This window comes from Bombina bombina, chromosome 4 (assembly GCF_027579735.1).
Source record: "Bombina bombina isolate aBomBom1 chromosome 4, aBomBom1.pri, whole genome shotgun sequence".
NCBI classification, from domain to species: Eukaryota; Metazoa; Chordata; class Amphibia; order Anura; family Bombinatoridae; genus Bombina; species Bombina bombina.
Genome location: NC_069502.1, coordinates 791,991,837 through 792,006,830, shown reverse-complemented (window position 1 = coordinate 792,006,830; position 14,994 = coordinate 791,991,837). Strand labels below are relative to the sequence as shown.

General features: G+C 38.9%; 1 protein-coding gene across 1 annotated transcript in view; it reads right to left on the bottom strand.

Moving 5' to 3' along the window:
* Positions 1–1,603: 1,603 nt before the first annotated feature.
* LOC128656987 (gastrula zinc finger protein XlCGF17.1-like) overlaps positions 1,604–14,994 on the bottom strand; it is a 159,078-nt gene continuing 145,687 nt past the window's right edge. The window contains exon 6 of the mRNA XM_053711196.1: positions 1,604–4,442. Within this exon, the coding sequence (XP_053567171.1) occupies positions 3,853–4,442 (590 nt within the window). The 3' untranslated portion in view covers positions 1,604–3,852. The remainder of the gene's footprint in view (positions 4,443–14,994) is intronic.

Here is a 14,994-nt window from a genome sequence, read left to right as displayed (position 1 = left end):
CTTATGTGTTTCCACCATTTCCGTTGCTACCTCGACTGATTGCCAGGATCAAACAGGAGAGGGCATCGGTAATTCTGATAGCGCCTGCGTGGCCACGCAGGACCTGGTATGCAGACCTAGTGGACATGTCGTCCTGTCCACCATGGTCTCTTCCTCTGAGGCAGGACCTTCTAATTCAGGGTCCTTTCAACCATCCAAACCTAATTTCTCTGAGGCTGACTGCCTGGAAATTGAACGCTTGATTCTATCTAAGCGGGGGTTTTCGGATTCGGTTATTGATACATTAATACAGGCTCGGAAACCTGTGACCAGAAAAATTTACCATAAGATATGGCGTAAATATTTATATTGGTGCGAATCCAAGAGTTACTCATGGAGTAAGGTTAGGATTCCTAGGATATTGGCTTTTCTACAAGAGGGTTTAGAAAAAGGTTTATCCGCTAGTTCGCTAAAGGGACAGATTTCAGCTCTGTCTATTCTTTTACACAAACGTCTGGCAGAGAATCCAGACGTCCAGGCCTTTTGTCAGGCTTTGGCTAGAATTAAGCCTTTGTTTAAAGCTGTTGCTACTCCGTGGAGCTTAAACTTGGTTCTTAAAGTTCTTCAGGGTGTTCCGTTTGAACCCCTTCATTCCATTAATATTAAGCTTTTATCTTGGAAAGTTTTGTTTTTGATGGCTATTTACTCGGCTCGAAGAGTCTCTCAGTTATCTGCCTTACATTGTGATTCTCCTTATCTGATCTTTCATTCAGACAAGGTAGTACTGCGTACTAAACCTGGGTTTTTACCTAAGGTTGTTTCTAACAGGAATATCAATCAAGAGATTGTTGTTCCATCATTATGTCCTAATCCTTCTTCAAAGAAGGAACGTCTTTTGCATAATCTAGACGTGGTCCGTGCTCTGAAGTTCTACTTACAGGCAACTACAGATTTTAGACAAACTTCTTCTCTGTTTGTTGTTTACTCTGGACAGAGGAGAGGTCAAAAGGCTTCGGCTACCTCTCTCTCTTTTTGGCTTCGTAGCATAATACGTTTAGCCTATGAGACTGCTGGACAGCAGCCTCCTGAAAGAATTACAGCTCATTCCACTAGAGCTGTGGCTTCCACCTGGGCCTTTAAGAATGAGGCCTCTGTTGAACAGATTTGCAAGGCTGCAACTTGGTCTTCACTTCATACTTTTTCCAAATTTTCCAAATTTGACACTTTCGCTTCTTCGGAGGCTGGTTTTGGGAGAAAGGTTCTACAGGCAGTGGTTCCTTCTGTTTAATGTTCCTGCCTTGTCCCTCCCATCATCCGTGTACTTAGCTTTGGTATGGGTATCCCATAAGTAATGGATGACCCGTGGACTGAACACACTTAACAAGAGAAAACATAATTTATGCTTACTTGATAAATTTATTTCTCTTGTAGTGTGTTCAGTCCACGGCCCGCCCTGTCTTTTTAAGGCAGGTTCTAAATTTTAAAATTATAACTCCAGTCACCACTGCACCTTATAGTTTATCCTTTCTCGTCTTGTTTCGGTCGAATGACTGGATATGACATGTGAGGGGAGGAGCTATATAGCAGCTCTGCTTGGGTGATCCTCTTGCAACTTCCTGTTGGGAAGGAGAATATATCCCATAAGTAATGGATGACCCGTGGACTGAACACACTACAAGAGAAATAAATTTATCAAGTAAGCATAAATTATGTTTTTAACCTCTGTGATTATCTTGAATCTAAGCCTCTGCAAACTGCCCCTTTTTTCAGTTATTTTGACAGACTTGCAGTCTAGCCAATCAGTGCCTGCTCCCAGATTACTTCTCGTGCACGAGCACAGTGTTATCTATATGAAATACGTGAACTAACACCATCTAGTGGTGAAAAACTGTTAAAATGCAATCTGAAAGAGTTGGGCTTCAAGGTCTAAGAAATTAGCATATGAACCTCCTAGGTTAAGCTTTCAACTAAGATTACCAAGAGAACAAAGCAAAATTGGTGATAAAAGTAAATTGGAAAATTGTTTAAAATTACATGCTCTATCTGAATCATGAGAGTTTATTTTGGCCTAGACTGTCCCTTTAAGCACTACTGTAGATCATTTGTCACAAGTAACCAAAACAAACTATATATTTTTTCAGTGGACCCAGCAGATTCAAGCTATACCATTATTTTACAATGAGAAATCTAAAACAAAAAGGTGTGAAAAATATGCATATTTGTATTACAATTTTAACAGAAAAGGTTGTAAACACTACAGAAACAAGGAGAAAAAAGATTCTCAGTTTAAATTGTACACCAGGCCTGTCCTATTTAGGTAAACCTTCAATTGTAGTATTCAAAAACACACACACTTGGGTCAATGATCAACTATAAAACGTTCACGTACTTACTATGGTAATTAGTGGATCAAAGGCGTAACAATATAGAAAGGTGGGTGACTATTGGGAGAAAGATATATATAATTCACACACAGGTACAACCAAAACTTGTGCACTTGGTAATCTTACAGAGATGACATGCTGCTCAGTATACTCCGTACTGCTAGCAAATTGCAGCTAGAGGCATTCCGCCCTTAATCCCCTAAGCAGCGCAACAAATAAGGGTTACCTTCGCTTTTAGTATAAAAGACAAATCCAGTAAATAAAAAAAACTTTTAATAAGTTCAGTAAAAAGGAAACATGGAGTAATGGACACCAACAAAGTGTCATGTTTAAAGAAAAGCCATGATTACGGCTACGTGCTGAAACGCGTAGGCTTTTTCTTTAAACATGACACTCTGTTGCTGTCCATCAGTCTATGTTTCCTTTTAACTGAACTTATTAAAAGTTATTTTTTATTTACTGGATCGCTGGATATTTGTTTATTTTGACTGTAAACAATACAGTACAAGTTTTCTATAGTCAAAACTTTGTGGATCTACAATTGTATTAGGTAATCTTTCTAACATAAGCAGAAACAGATAATAATTCAGTGTTTTTATATAGAAATTTGCAACTGAAAATCAAAAGTAAAAACATATTTATGTTAGATTTCAGCACAATGCATTTTACACAACCATTATCCAGAAAAGGCCTTTTGGAGGCCTCTTCCACTTTTGATGTTAATGTAGGGGCTCACCCTGTACACTTATACACCTTGTCAATTAAAATTCTAGCTAGGGAAACACTGTCACCTCAGTAATCAGCTGACTATAATGCCCTCATCAGTGACTAAATTTCAAAGAAAGGTTTATCATCATATACATAAGGGTCTTTGGGTATATTTATATAGCTTTGATCTGCACATGGGGAGTCCCATAAATCTCTACTTCAGTAAATGCACATTTTATTTACAAATTATCTCTTGGCTATTTAAAATCTATATAGGGACCCTGGATCCCCCAAGGATGATAAGACACACTGGACCACTTCGTAACTGCTTGAGGTGCAGAGGGGGCCTCAAACCGCCCCAAAAGTGTGCCCCACAAAGGACAATGTAGTCATCATCTGCACTCTAGACATTGTGTGGATGACAACTATGTGTCGGACTATGTGCTTCAGAGGTTAAAGGGATACTAAATCCATTTTTTTTCTTTCATGATTTAGACAGAGCATGGAATTTTAAGCAACTTTCTAATTTACTCCTATTATACATTTTTCTTCGTTCTCTTCAGAAATGTAAGGTAATGAGCAGGGCCATTTTTGATTCAGCACCTGGGTAGCACTTGCTGATTGGTGGCTACATTTCTGAACCAAAAATGGTCTGTCTCTTAAGCTTACATTACTGTTTTTTCAAATAAACATATCAAGAGAATGAAGAAAATTAGGAGTAAATTAGAAAGTTGCTTAAAATTGCATGCTCTATCTGAACCATGAAAGAAACAAATTGGGTTTAGTATCCCTTTAAGCTCCGATTTTCTTTAATGTGAACTTTCTGATGAGTCATAAGAGTTGATTGCCGAGCAAAACATTTCCCACATTTAGAACAAAAAAAATCTTTCTCCCCTGTATGAGTTTTCATATGATTTTTAAGAGTTGATTTCAAAGTAAAACATTTCCCACAGTCAGAACATGAAAATTCTTTCTCCCCTGTATGACTTAACTGATGCCTTATAAGATGCGATTTCTGAGTAAAACATTTCCCACATTCAGAACACAAAAATTCTTTCTCCAATTTATGAATTTTCTGATGCCTAATAAGAGATGATTTTGGAGTAAAACATTTTCCACATTCTGAACATAAAAATCCTCTCTCTCTTGTATGAATTTTCTGATGCACAAGAAGATGGGATTTCAGAGTAAAACATTTCTCACAGTCAGAACATGAAAAAGCTTTCTCTCCCGTATGAATTTTCTGATGCCTAGTAAGAGATGATTTCAGAGTAAAACATTTCCCACATTCAGAACATACATTTCCCACGTGGCTTCTTTGATTTTGAAGAATACTGAAAGAAGCATCAGCATTGAAGTTTGTGAAGTTACCTGTTAATAAAAAAACACAAATTTAAGTTGTGAAGTTTGTGAAGTTACCTGTTAATAAAAAATCACAAATTTATTAATAACATAATTATTTCTTTCCAATGGCATGGATACTCTAATTACTATTCTAATTACTAGTGGGAGTTCAACTCCTGGCCACCAGGAGGATGCAAAGAACACCCCAGCAAAGCTTTAAGTATCCTCCCACTTCCCACAATCCCCCAGTCATTCTTTGCCTTGTACATCAGGAGTATGTGCGAAGATGGTGTCTGAAGAAAATCAAGTATTTAATCCTTTATAGGTAGTTTCCCTACAAGCAAGGATTGGGGCAATGCTGTGTCCATGTAATCCTCTTTAGTAAGAGTAACGGTGGCTTTTACCTGTTGGAGGTCAGTGAGGTAGTCCTTGCTTTTCCTCCAAAAATTTATGCTAACCCCTCTATAGAAAACCAGGGTTGGTTACTCTGCTTTTCTTGTATCTTCAGGTCCCTGTTAGCAGTCAGATAAGGCTGACAGACAGGGAGGTGCTGTGACTGCTCCACAGTTAAAGACCCTGGAGGGTCCTTTCATATATATTTCACAAGATCAGAAATATCATGGAAGAAGGAATGGGACAATCAGGGACCTGCTACCTTCAGAAGGGGTTCATATTTTATTATATATATATATTTATATATATATATCTGTTACTTTAAAATATATTACGGCTGAGCAGCTATCTGTTTTTTTTTTGCTGGGGACAGGGATTTTGCAGCTTCCATGGCCGGGCAATTCTACTGATAACCCAGGCTTTATGGCGTGTGGGGACCGGGTATCATGGTGATATTATCACTCACACTTTATTTCCCTGCTTGGTCCGTTTTTACGGATCTTTGAGGTGCTTATTTGTGTTTTGTGACTTACTAGTTGGTTCATATTCCCTCTGTTTACTATTTGGTGAAGGATTGGACCGTTGATAGCGCAGTATGTTTTGTGTGCCTGATGTTATTGAACGGGTTTATGGCCATAAGTAGGCTGTTTTTTTTTCCGGTCAATGTTTTTCTCCTCCCTCTGCTGTTTGCGATCGTGGCAGTGAGACCACTTCACGCGTTAGGGGGTTTCTAGTCAAACTTACCTTTTGCCATGCCATGTGGTTTATTTGGGAGAGTCCTGACTTCTTGCTGGGTGCGTAGTATAATCCGCCATTGTGGACGGATACAATAGAGCCGCTCTGTTAATTTTGTGGTGGTGCGGTCTGCATCTAGTAGCACCATTAGGAGGGATCTCTTACATAGAGATCGTTTGGTTTTAGAGCTGTTAGTTTTTGCGCACTAACCTGCCTCAATAATTTACTTCTGTAAATGAGGCACCTTCGTTTTCTATGAAGTTGAGTGGGGATCTGCAGTCTGCAGATATAGAACGATGCATTTCATTCTAAATGTGAACTAAGATTGAAATTTCTGTTATTTGTGTGTATCATGCAATATATAATATTACATAATAATGTTTTCCTATTTTCTAATGGGAACTCAGTATATTATCTCTCTCATACTGAGGTGAATTGTACTAATTATTATTATTATTATCATTTATTTATAAAGCACCAGCAGATTATGCAGCGCTATACAAAGAATAAAAAAAAAGGGACACAGTAATACACAAACAAGTACAGTAGGGGTAAATAACAGTTGTAGGTGCAATAATTGAGTTATACAAAAGGGGAGGAATGCCCTGCCCTTGAGCACAATCAGTAGTAGTTCACTTTAAACACAAAGTGGCCTACAGGTAGAGAGGCTCTCAAGCTTACAATCTAAAGGAGAGGGAATGGACACAGAAGGTAAGGGAGTAGGAAAATAAATCTGAAATAAGGCAGAGTGAACTGAGAGTGAATGATGACATAGGGGGAAAAAGTCTGTGGTGACTGAGTAAGTGAGGTTTGGAAAAGTGTAAAAGAATGTGGTAAAATGTCAGTACAAAGGCTGTGAGTCTGAAGTGGTTTCTCTATCCTGGATTATTAGTGACAGCTGCACATAATTATTGCTAGAAGGTGTATTTATATATTAAGGTAAACACTAGGGTGGGTGGTGGTGGGAAGGGATTGGAGGGCTAGTGATTGCAAATCTGGAGTCTGATGTGAGGTTTGTAAAATGTTTTTGTAAATCTAGAGTCTGATGTTAGGGGTGAGGCTGTGGAAAGAGAAAGGAGGCTAAACATGCCTGGTGAGAAATTTTACGGGGGAGGAGTGGTTTGAAACACAGCAGAGGGGGAGAAAAAGTTTGGAGACAAAGATTGTATAAAAAAGATTGGAATATTACAATGAGTTTTAAAAATAATTCCATGATAGCCCAACAGAAATAAGAAATAATTGCACTCAGTATCTTGATTGGAGAGGGGCCTGTCAGGTGAATTACCTTGTAAAATGTTTTTGCAAATCTGGAGTCTGATGTGAGGTGCGAGGCTTTGTAAAATGTTTTTGCAAATCTGGAGTCTGGTGTTAGGTGCGAGGCTTTGTAAAATGTTTTTGCAAATCTGGAGTCTGATGTGAGGCCTGTGACAATGTCTGTGACATGTATGTTGTCCTATGTTTTATATAGTGACTTAAAGTAATCTTGCTCTTATTGAGCTGATTTTCTTACAGGGAGTGCAGAATTATTAGGCAAATGAGTATTTTGACCACATCATCCTCTTTATGCATGTTGTCTTACTCCAAGCTGTATAGGCTCGAAAGCCTACTACCAATTAAGCATATTAGGTGATGTGCATCTCTGTAATGAGAAGGGGTGTGGTCTAATGACATCAACACCCTATATCAGGTGTGCATAATTATTAGGCAACTTCCTTTCCTTTGGCAAAATAGGTCAAACAAAGGACTTTGCAGGCTCAGAAAAGTCAAAAATAGTGATATATCTTGCAGAGGGATGCAGCACTCTTAAAATTGCAAAGCTTCTGAAGCGTGATCATCGAACAATCAAGCGTTTCATTCAAAATAGTCAACAGGGTCGCAAGAAGCGTGTGGAAAAACCAAGGCGCAAAATAACTGCCCATGAACTGAGAAAAGTCAAGCGTGCAGCTGCCAAGATGCCACTTGCCACCAGTTTGGCCATATTTCAGAGCTGCAACATCACTGGAGTGCCCAAAAGCACAAGGTGTGCAATACTCAGAGACATGGCCAAGGTAAGAAAGGCTGAAAGACGACCACCACTGAACAAGACACACAAGCTGAAACGTCAAGACTGGGCCAAGAAATATCTCAAGACTGATTTTTCTAAGGTTTTATGGACTGATGAAATGAGAGTGAGTCTTGATGGGCCAGATGGATGGGCCCGTGGCTGGATTGGTAAAGGGCAGAGAGCTCCAGTCCGAATCAGACGCCAGCAAGGTGGAGGTGGAGTACTGGTTTGGGCTGGTATCATCAAAGATGAGCTTGTGGGGCCTTTTCGGGTTGAGGATGGAGTCAAGCTCAACTCCCAGTCCTACTGCCAGTTTCTGGAAGACACCTTCTTCAAGCAGTGGTACAGGAAGAAGTCTGCATCCTTCAAGAAAAACATGATTTTCATGCAGGACAATGCTCCATCACACGCGTCCAAGTACTCCACAGCGTGGCTGGCAAGAAAGGGTATAAAAGAAGAAAATCTAATGACATGGCCTCCTTGTTCACCTGATCTGAACCCCATTGAGAACCAGTGGTCCATCATCAAATGTGAGATTTACAAGGAGGGAAAACAGTACACCTCTCTGAACAGTGTCTGGGAGGCTGTGGTTGCTGCTGCACGCAATATTGATGGTGAACAGATCAAAACACTGACAGAATCCATGGATGGCAGGCTTTTGAGTGTCCTTGCAAAGAAAGGTGGCTATACTGGTCACTGATTTGTTTTTGTTTTGTTTTTGAATGTCAGAAATGTATATTTGTGAATGTTGAGATGTTATATTGGTTTCACTGGTAAAAATAAATAATTGAAATGGGTATATATTTGTTTTTTGTTAAGTTGCCTAATAATTATGCACAGTAATAGTCACCTGCACACACAGATATCCCCCTAAAATAGCTATAACTAAAAACAAACTAAAAACTACTTCCAAAACTATTCAGCTTTGATATTAATGAGTTTTTTGGGTTCATTGAGAACATGGTTGTTGTTCAATAATAAAATTAATCCTCAAAAATACAACGTGCCTAATAATTCTGCACTCCCTGTATGTCTGCGACATGTATGTTGTCCTATGTTATATATAGTGACTTATATTAATCTCTTATGTCTGTGACATGTATGTTATCCTATTTTAAAAATAGGGGTTTATTTTAATCTATATAGGGCCTAATATTTATCTCTCTCTTATTGAGGTGATTTTGCCTAAGGCCTGTGACAGGTATGATATCATGTATCATACTTCATTCCTTAGTGTTTTAGGACACTAGAATTTTATTTCTAGGAATGCAATATAATAATTTTCCTCATACTGAGGGATTTTCTAATGTCTGTGATGTATTGTTTAATGTATCATACTCATTTAGTGTTTTTATGACACTAATATGTTTATTTCTATGTTTTATTTGTAGAAATACAAGGTTATAATCTTACTCATATTGAGGTGGTATTTTCTAATGTCTGTGACATTCCTTGTCCCTTATCTCCGGGGTTGTTGGTTTATTCCAACTGCTGGTGCTGGATGTCCTTTTAATGTCGGTGACATTATAATTGTCTGAGGTTATATATATAATACTGTGCATATTACTTGTGTGCTTATAGGGATTTTTACACTATCCCTACCTTTCTATAGTAGAAGTATATCTTGATATTGTTATTCACAGTATCTCTGCTTATCTTTCCCTTATTCTACTGTACATATTTAAGTAATTTTCCCTCTCTGTCTTCAGTATAGGTACATACGTAATATTGTTATAAGCACTAGTCCTGCTTATCTTATATTTTTTTCATACGTACATAGGACTGTTAGCATTTATAGGTTTTATGCTTATCTTTTTCACAGTAGAAATAATTTCTGGATATTGTTATAAGCATTGTGTCTGCTTACCCTATCTTTTTTATTTTAAATGTAGTTTTTAGGGATTAAGTATTTCTTGACTTATCCCTACTTTTCTATAGCAAATGTATATCAGATACATTCTTTTGCTGGGCAATTTTACATATTTTTCCCCTAGGGGGATAGTTTATGTTTTATTCAGTAGTTTCCATCTATGTTTTTTTGCTGACATCAAGTAGTCATGGGGATGAGAGCAACCTACCTATTTTATTCTAGGTTTTTGCTTGCATGGTTTTTAACGCTCCTCTTATATATCTTTATTTAGCTGCAACATTATCCATAAGCCCTGAGTTCACTACCCTTTTATCTGAGATGGACAGATCTCAGGAGTAACTGCTAAGGTACTAGCTGTACTACTCCATGATTTGTCGCAGAGCTATTTCCCTTCTCTCAACAGGTCTACTCAACTTAGGTAGCAGTTATTCTCCCTGGAATGGGGACCACTCGGACATCTCTCAGAGGACTGTCCTTGACAACCCTGGTGGCTCATTCAGGATCTTCTGTCTCAGGGCACATGATTCTTGAGTTATTCATGGGAGATCTTTACTATTGATGCCAGCATTTAGGCTGGGGAGCAGCTTGGGGCCCTGAAGGGCACAGGAAACTCGACTTAGTCGAAGTCTGCCTTTCCAATATTTATATTAGAGCTGAGATCAATTTTCTGCCCTATTAGTCTGGTCACAACTGAGTTCAGTCAGGTGTATCAAAGGGCAGAGTTTCTCATCTGCCTCTTTTCTGAGGACATCTGGGAGGCAGATTACCTGAACAGGCGGACGTCTATCCCACGGGAGTGGGCTCTTCATCCGGAGATAACCTTCAGATGGGGGTTCCAGAGTTGGTCCGGATGTCATCTTGTCTAGACATCAAGATTCAAAGATTCAGATCTAGATTTAGAGATCTGCAAGTAGTTCTGGTGGACGCTCTAGCGGTTCCTTGGGAAGTCGGTCTGGTTTTACCTTTTTTCCTTGTTTGCCCTTCTTCCTCGGTTGATTGCTGTATCAGGAGCAGGCTTTGTTGAGCTACTTGTTTAAGCGTGACTATTAGACATGGTGAGGATGTATTCTCCCCCGTGGAATTTCCCTCTGTTGATGGACCTACTACTTTATGGTCCTTTTCTACATCAAATTCTAGATTCTCTAAGCTATCTGCATAGAGATTGTATGCCTAGTTTTGTCTAAACAAGGTTTTTTTGAATGAGTTATTGACTCTTTATTCTGGGCTTGTATGCTGGTTTCTCACAATTTTTACCATAGGTTTGGCATTCATTTACTGATGCGATCCTCAGGGCTTTCCTTGGCATAATGGAAGAGTACCCCGTATTTTGTCTTTTCTCCAGGAAGAGCTGGAGAAGGGTTTGTCAGTCAGTTCTCTGTAAGGTCAGATTTTTGTCCTTTATGTTCTATTTCATAGAAGTCTGGCTGATTTACCAGATGTCTGGTCCTTTGTTCAGGCCCTGGTCAGAATCAGACCTGTGTTAATACCTGTTGCTCCACCTTGGAGCCCTAATTTTGTTCCTCAGGTTTTGCAGTAGGCTCGGTTTGAGCCTATGCATTCAGTTTATATTAATGGTCTTGGACAGATAGTAGAGTCTCAGATCTTTCAGCTCTGCAGTGTGATTTCCTTATCTTATTTTCATGTGGATAAGGTGGTCCTTGTACCGAATTGGGATTTATTCCTTAGGGTTCCTTCTATGTGTCTCCTTCTTCTCTGAAGGGTCGTTTGTTTCTCTTCCTGGAGGTAATTTTGTGCTCTAATATTCTCTCTCTAGTTTACTAATGATTTTCATTAATCTTCTGCCCTTCTTTATTGTACTTACATCAGTAAGGGCCAGAATCCTTCCTTTCTTTCTTTTGGTTGAGGAGTGTCTTTCGGTTTGGTCTGTGAGACAGATGGATATCAGCTTCCTGGGAGGATTACGGTTCATTCAATCTGGGCTGTTTCTTCTTTCTGGGCCCTTTAAAACAGGGCTTCTGAGGGGAAGATTTACAAGGTGGTCTTTTGGTCCTCATTTTATTCATTTTCTAATTTTTATAAAATGTATGTTTTTGCTTCAACTGAGGCTTCTTTTGGGAGACAGGTTCTTCAAGCGGTGGTGCCCTCAGTTTAGGTACGCCTGTCTTGTTTCTCCCTCCCTTTTCATTCTTTAATTGGAGAGACAGCAGTTGAAATCTGGCAAATTGAACTGCATCTGAGGCAGGGACCATGAGACCTACAACTTGCATTGAGCAAGGAAAGGAAGAGCACAGGCCTGTTGTAGATTGAGTCTGTGCTGTTCTGTTAGAGAAGATCATAGCAATTCAATTGATTATAGACCCTAGGAATGATATCCAGGTCTGAGGAGTCAAGGATCTTTGGTAGGTTGATTTTTTGCTAACCGTGACAGCGAAGCAGCGGACAAACCACTTGTGTGTGTTTCATTACAAGCTGAAGAGAAGAGTGCCTGTACCAGAATATCATCCAGGTACGGAACTTCAGAGATTTCCTGAGCTCACATCACAGTCAGCAATGCTACTAGAACCTTTGTAAAGACTCAAAGCACTGCTGCCAAATTAAATAGAAGTGCCACAACCTGATAATGACTGCTTAAAAAGACATATCTCAAGAATCTGACATGAAAGTATATGTGAAAGCCTCAGGGACTGTTTTCTTGTGAATTCCCTGCTACTGACATTTTATATCTTATATGGTTTTAGTGAAAATGTATATACTAGAAGTGGTGTGTGTTTGCAACGTCTAAGCAGACTAAATTAATAAATTATAGGTTTGTAGCTTTAGTGCAGCTATTGTCCATCTTTAGCAATTGAAGATATGTATTAATTGTTCTTCTCTCTTATAATTTGTATACAAAGTGATTAGTGACAGCACACCGCTTAAATTATTTTTCTAAAAGCCAGGTTAGCATTACAGGCTTAGGTAGCAGTATTGTAAGATCATCTGTTCACATCTCTTAAGTGAACATTTATAAGTGAGGCGCAACAAATTATACTCAATACTCACCACACTGCTGTTTACTAACTAACAAACTGCCTATTGACATCTGCGAAGGAATGCTGAGTTAACCTACTCTCTCTTCTGCTTTCAGGTATGTGAATTGGGTCCCTGCATTCAAATCATGTCAATTTCCCTGTTTTGTGTGTCATTTGTACTGCAAGCCTCTCTTTTGGTATGTGAATTGGGTCTCTGCATTCAAATCCTGACAATTTCCCTGTTTTTTGTGTAATTTATACTGCAAGCCTCTCTTTTGGTATGTGAATTGGGTCCCTGCATTCAAATCCTACCAAGTTAACTGTTTTTTGTGTCATTTATACTGCAAGCCTCTCTTTTGGTATGTGAATTGGGTCCCTGCATTTAAATCCTTCCAATTTCCCTGTTTTTTGTGTCATTTGTACTGCAAGCCTCAATTTTGGTATGTGAATTGGGTCCCTGCATTCAAATCCTGCCAATTCTCCTGTTTTTGTGTCATTTGTACTGCAAATCTCTCTTTTTGCATTTGTCTGTAGTCTGTGCAATAAGTTATGTATTTACTCTGCTGATATCTTGTCTTCATCTATGTGATGTTCAAACCTTGCAAATACTTGTTACGATTCCCAACTTTATAATCTCACTAATGGTATAACCCCAGCCTCCCCCAAAATCTATTGTCTGTTTTTTTAACTTATCTCACCCTGAATCAAATTTTCCCAATTGGCCTTTGACTCTCTTTGATCAGATCATTACCTAATTTATTGTATTCAACTGAATGCTCTGGCCTATAAATGTAACACTGCTATGGGGAAAGCAATGCAGGGGTAGCAATACAGGCTTAGGTAGCAGTATTGTAAGATCATCTGTTCACATCTCTTAAGTGAACATTTATAAGTGAGGTACAATGAATTATACTCAATATTTACCACACTGCTGTTTACTAACAAACTGCCTATTGACATCTGCTAAGGAATGCTGAGTTAACCTACTCTCTTTTCTGCTTTCAGGTATGTGAATTGGGTCCCTGCATTCAAATCCTGCCAATTTCCATGTTTTTGTGTCATTTATACTGCAAGCCTCTCTTTTGGTATGTGAATTGGGTCCCTCCATTCAAATCCTGCCAATTTCCATGTTTTTTGTGTCATTTATACTGCAAGCCTCTCTTTTGGTATGTGAATTGGGTCCCTGTATTCAAATCCTGCCAATTTCCTTGTTTTTTGTGTCATTTGTACTGCAAACCTCTCTTTTGGTATGTGAATTGGGTCCCTGCATTCAAATCCTGCCAATTTCCATGTTTTTGTGTCATTTATACTGCAAGCCTCTCTTTTGGTATGTGAATTGGGTCACTGTATTGAAATCCTTCCAATTTCCCTGTTTTTTGTGTAATTTGTACTGCAAGCCTCTCTTTTGTTATGTGGGTCACTGTATTCAAATCCTGCCAATATCCCTGTTTTTGTGTCATTCATACTGCAGGCTTCTATTTTGGTATGTAAATTGGGTCCCTGCATTCAAATCCTGCCTATTTCCCTGTTTTTTGTGTCATTTAAACTGCAAGCCTCTATTTGTTATGTGCATTGGGTCCCTGCATTCAAATCCTGCCAATTTCCCTGTTTTTTTGTCATTTGTACATCAAAACTCTCTTTTGGTATGTGAATTGGGTCCCTGCATTCAAATCCTGCCTATTTCCCTGTTTTTTGTGTCATTTATACTGCAAGCCTCTCTTTTGGTATGTGAATTGGGTCCCTGCATTCAAATCCTACCAATTTCCCTGTTTTTTGTGTCATTAATACTGCAAGCCTCTTTTGGTATGTGAATTGGGTCCATGCATTCAAATCCTTCCAATTTCCCTGTTTTTTGTGTCATTTGTATTGCAAGCCTCTCTTTTGGTATGTGAATTGGGTCCCTGCATTCAAATTCTTCCAATTTCCCTGTTTTTTGTGTCATTTGTATTGCAATCCTCTCTTTGGGTATGCAAATTGGGTCCCTGCATTCAAATCCTGCCAATTTCCCTGTTTTTGTGTCATTTGTACTGCAAGTCTCTCATTTTGCCTTTGTCTGTAGTCTGTGTAACAAGTTATGTACTGTGCCATTTGTACTGCAAGCCTCTCTTTTGGTATGTGAATTGGCTCCCTGCATTCAAATCCTGTCAATTTTCCTGTTTTTGTGTCATTTGTACATCAAAACTCTCTTTTGGTATGTGAATTGGGTCCCTGCATTCAAATCCTACCAATTTCCCTGTTTTTTGTGTCATTAATACTGCAAGCCTCTTTTGGTATGTGAATTGGGTCCATGCATTCAAATCCTGCCAATTTCCCTGTTTTTGTGTCATTTGTACTGCAAGTCTCTCATTTTGCCTTTGTCTGTAGTCTGTGTAACAAGTTATGTACTGTGCCATTTGTACTGCAAGCCTCTCTTTTGGTATGTGAATTGGCTCCCTGCATTCAAATCCTGCCTATTTCCCTGTTTTTTGTGTCATTTATACTGCAAGCCTCTCTTTTGGTATGTGAATTGGGTCCCTGCATTCAAATCCTACCAATTTCCCTGTTTTTTGTGTCATTAATACTGCA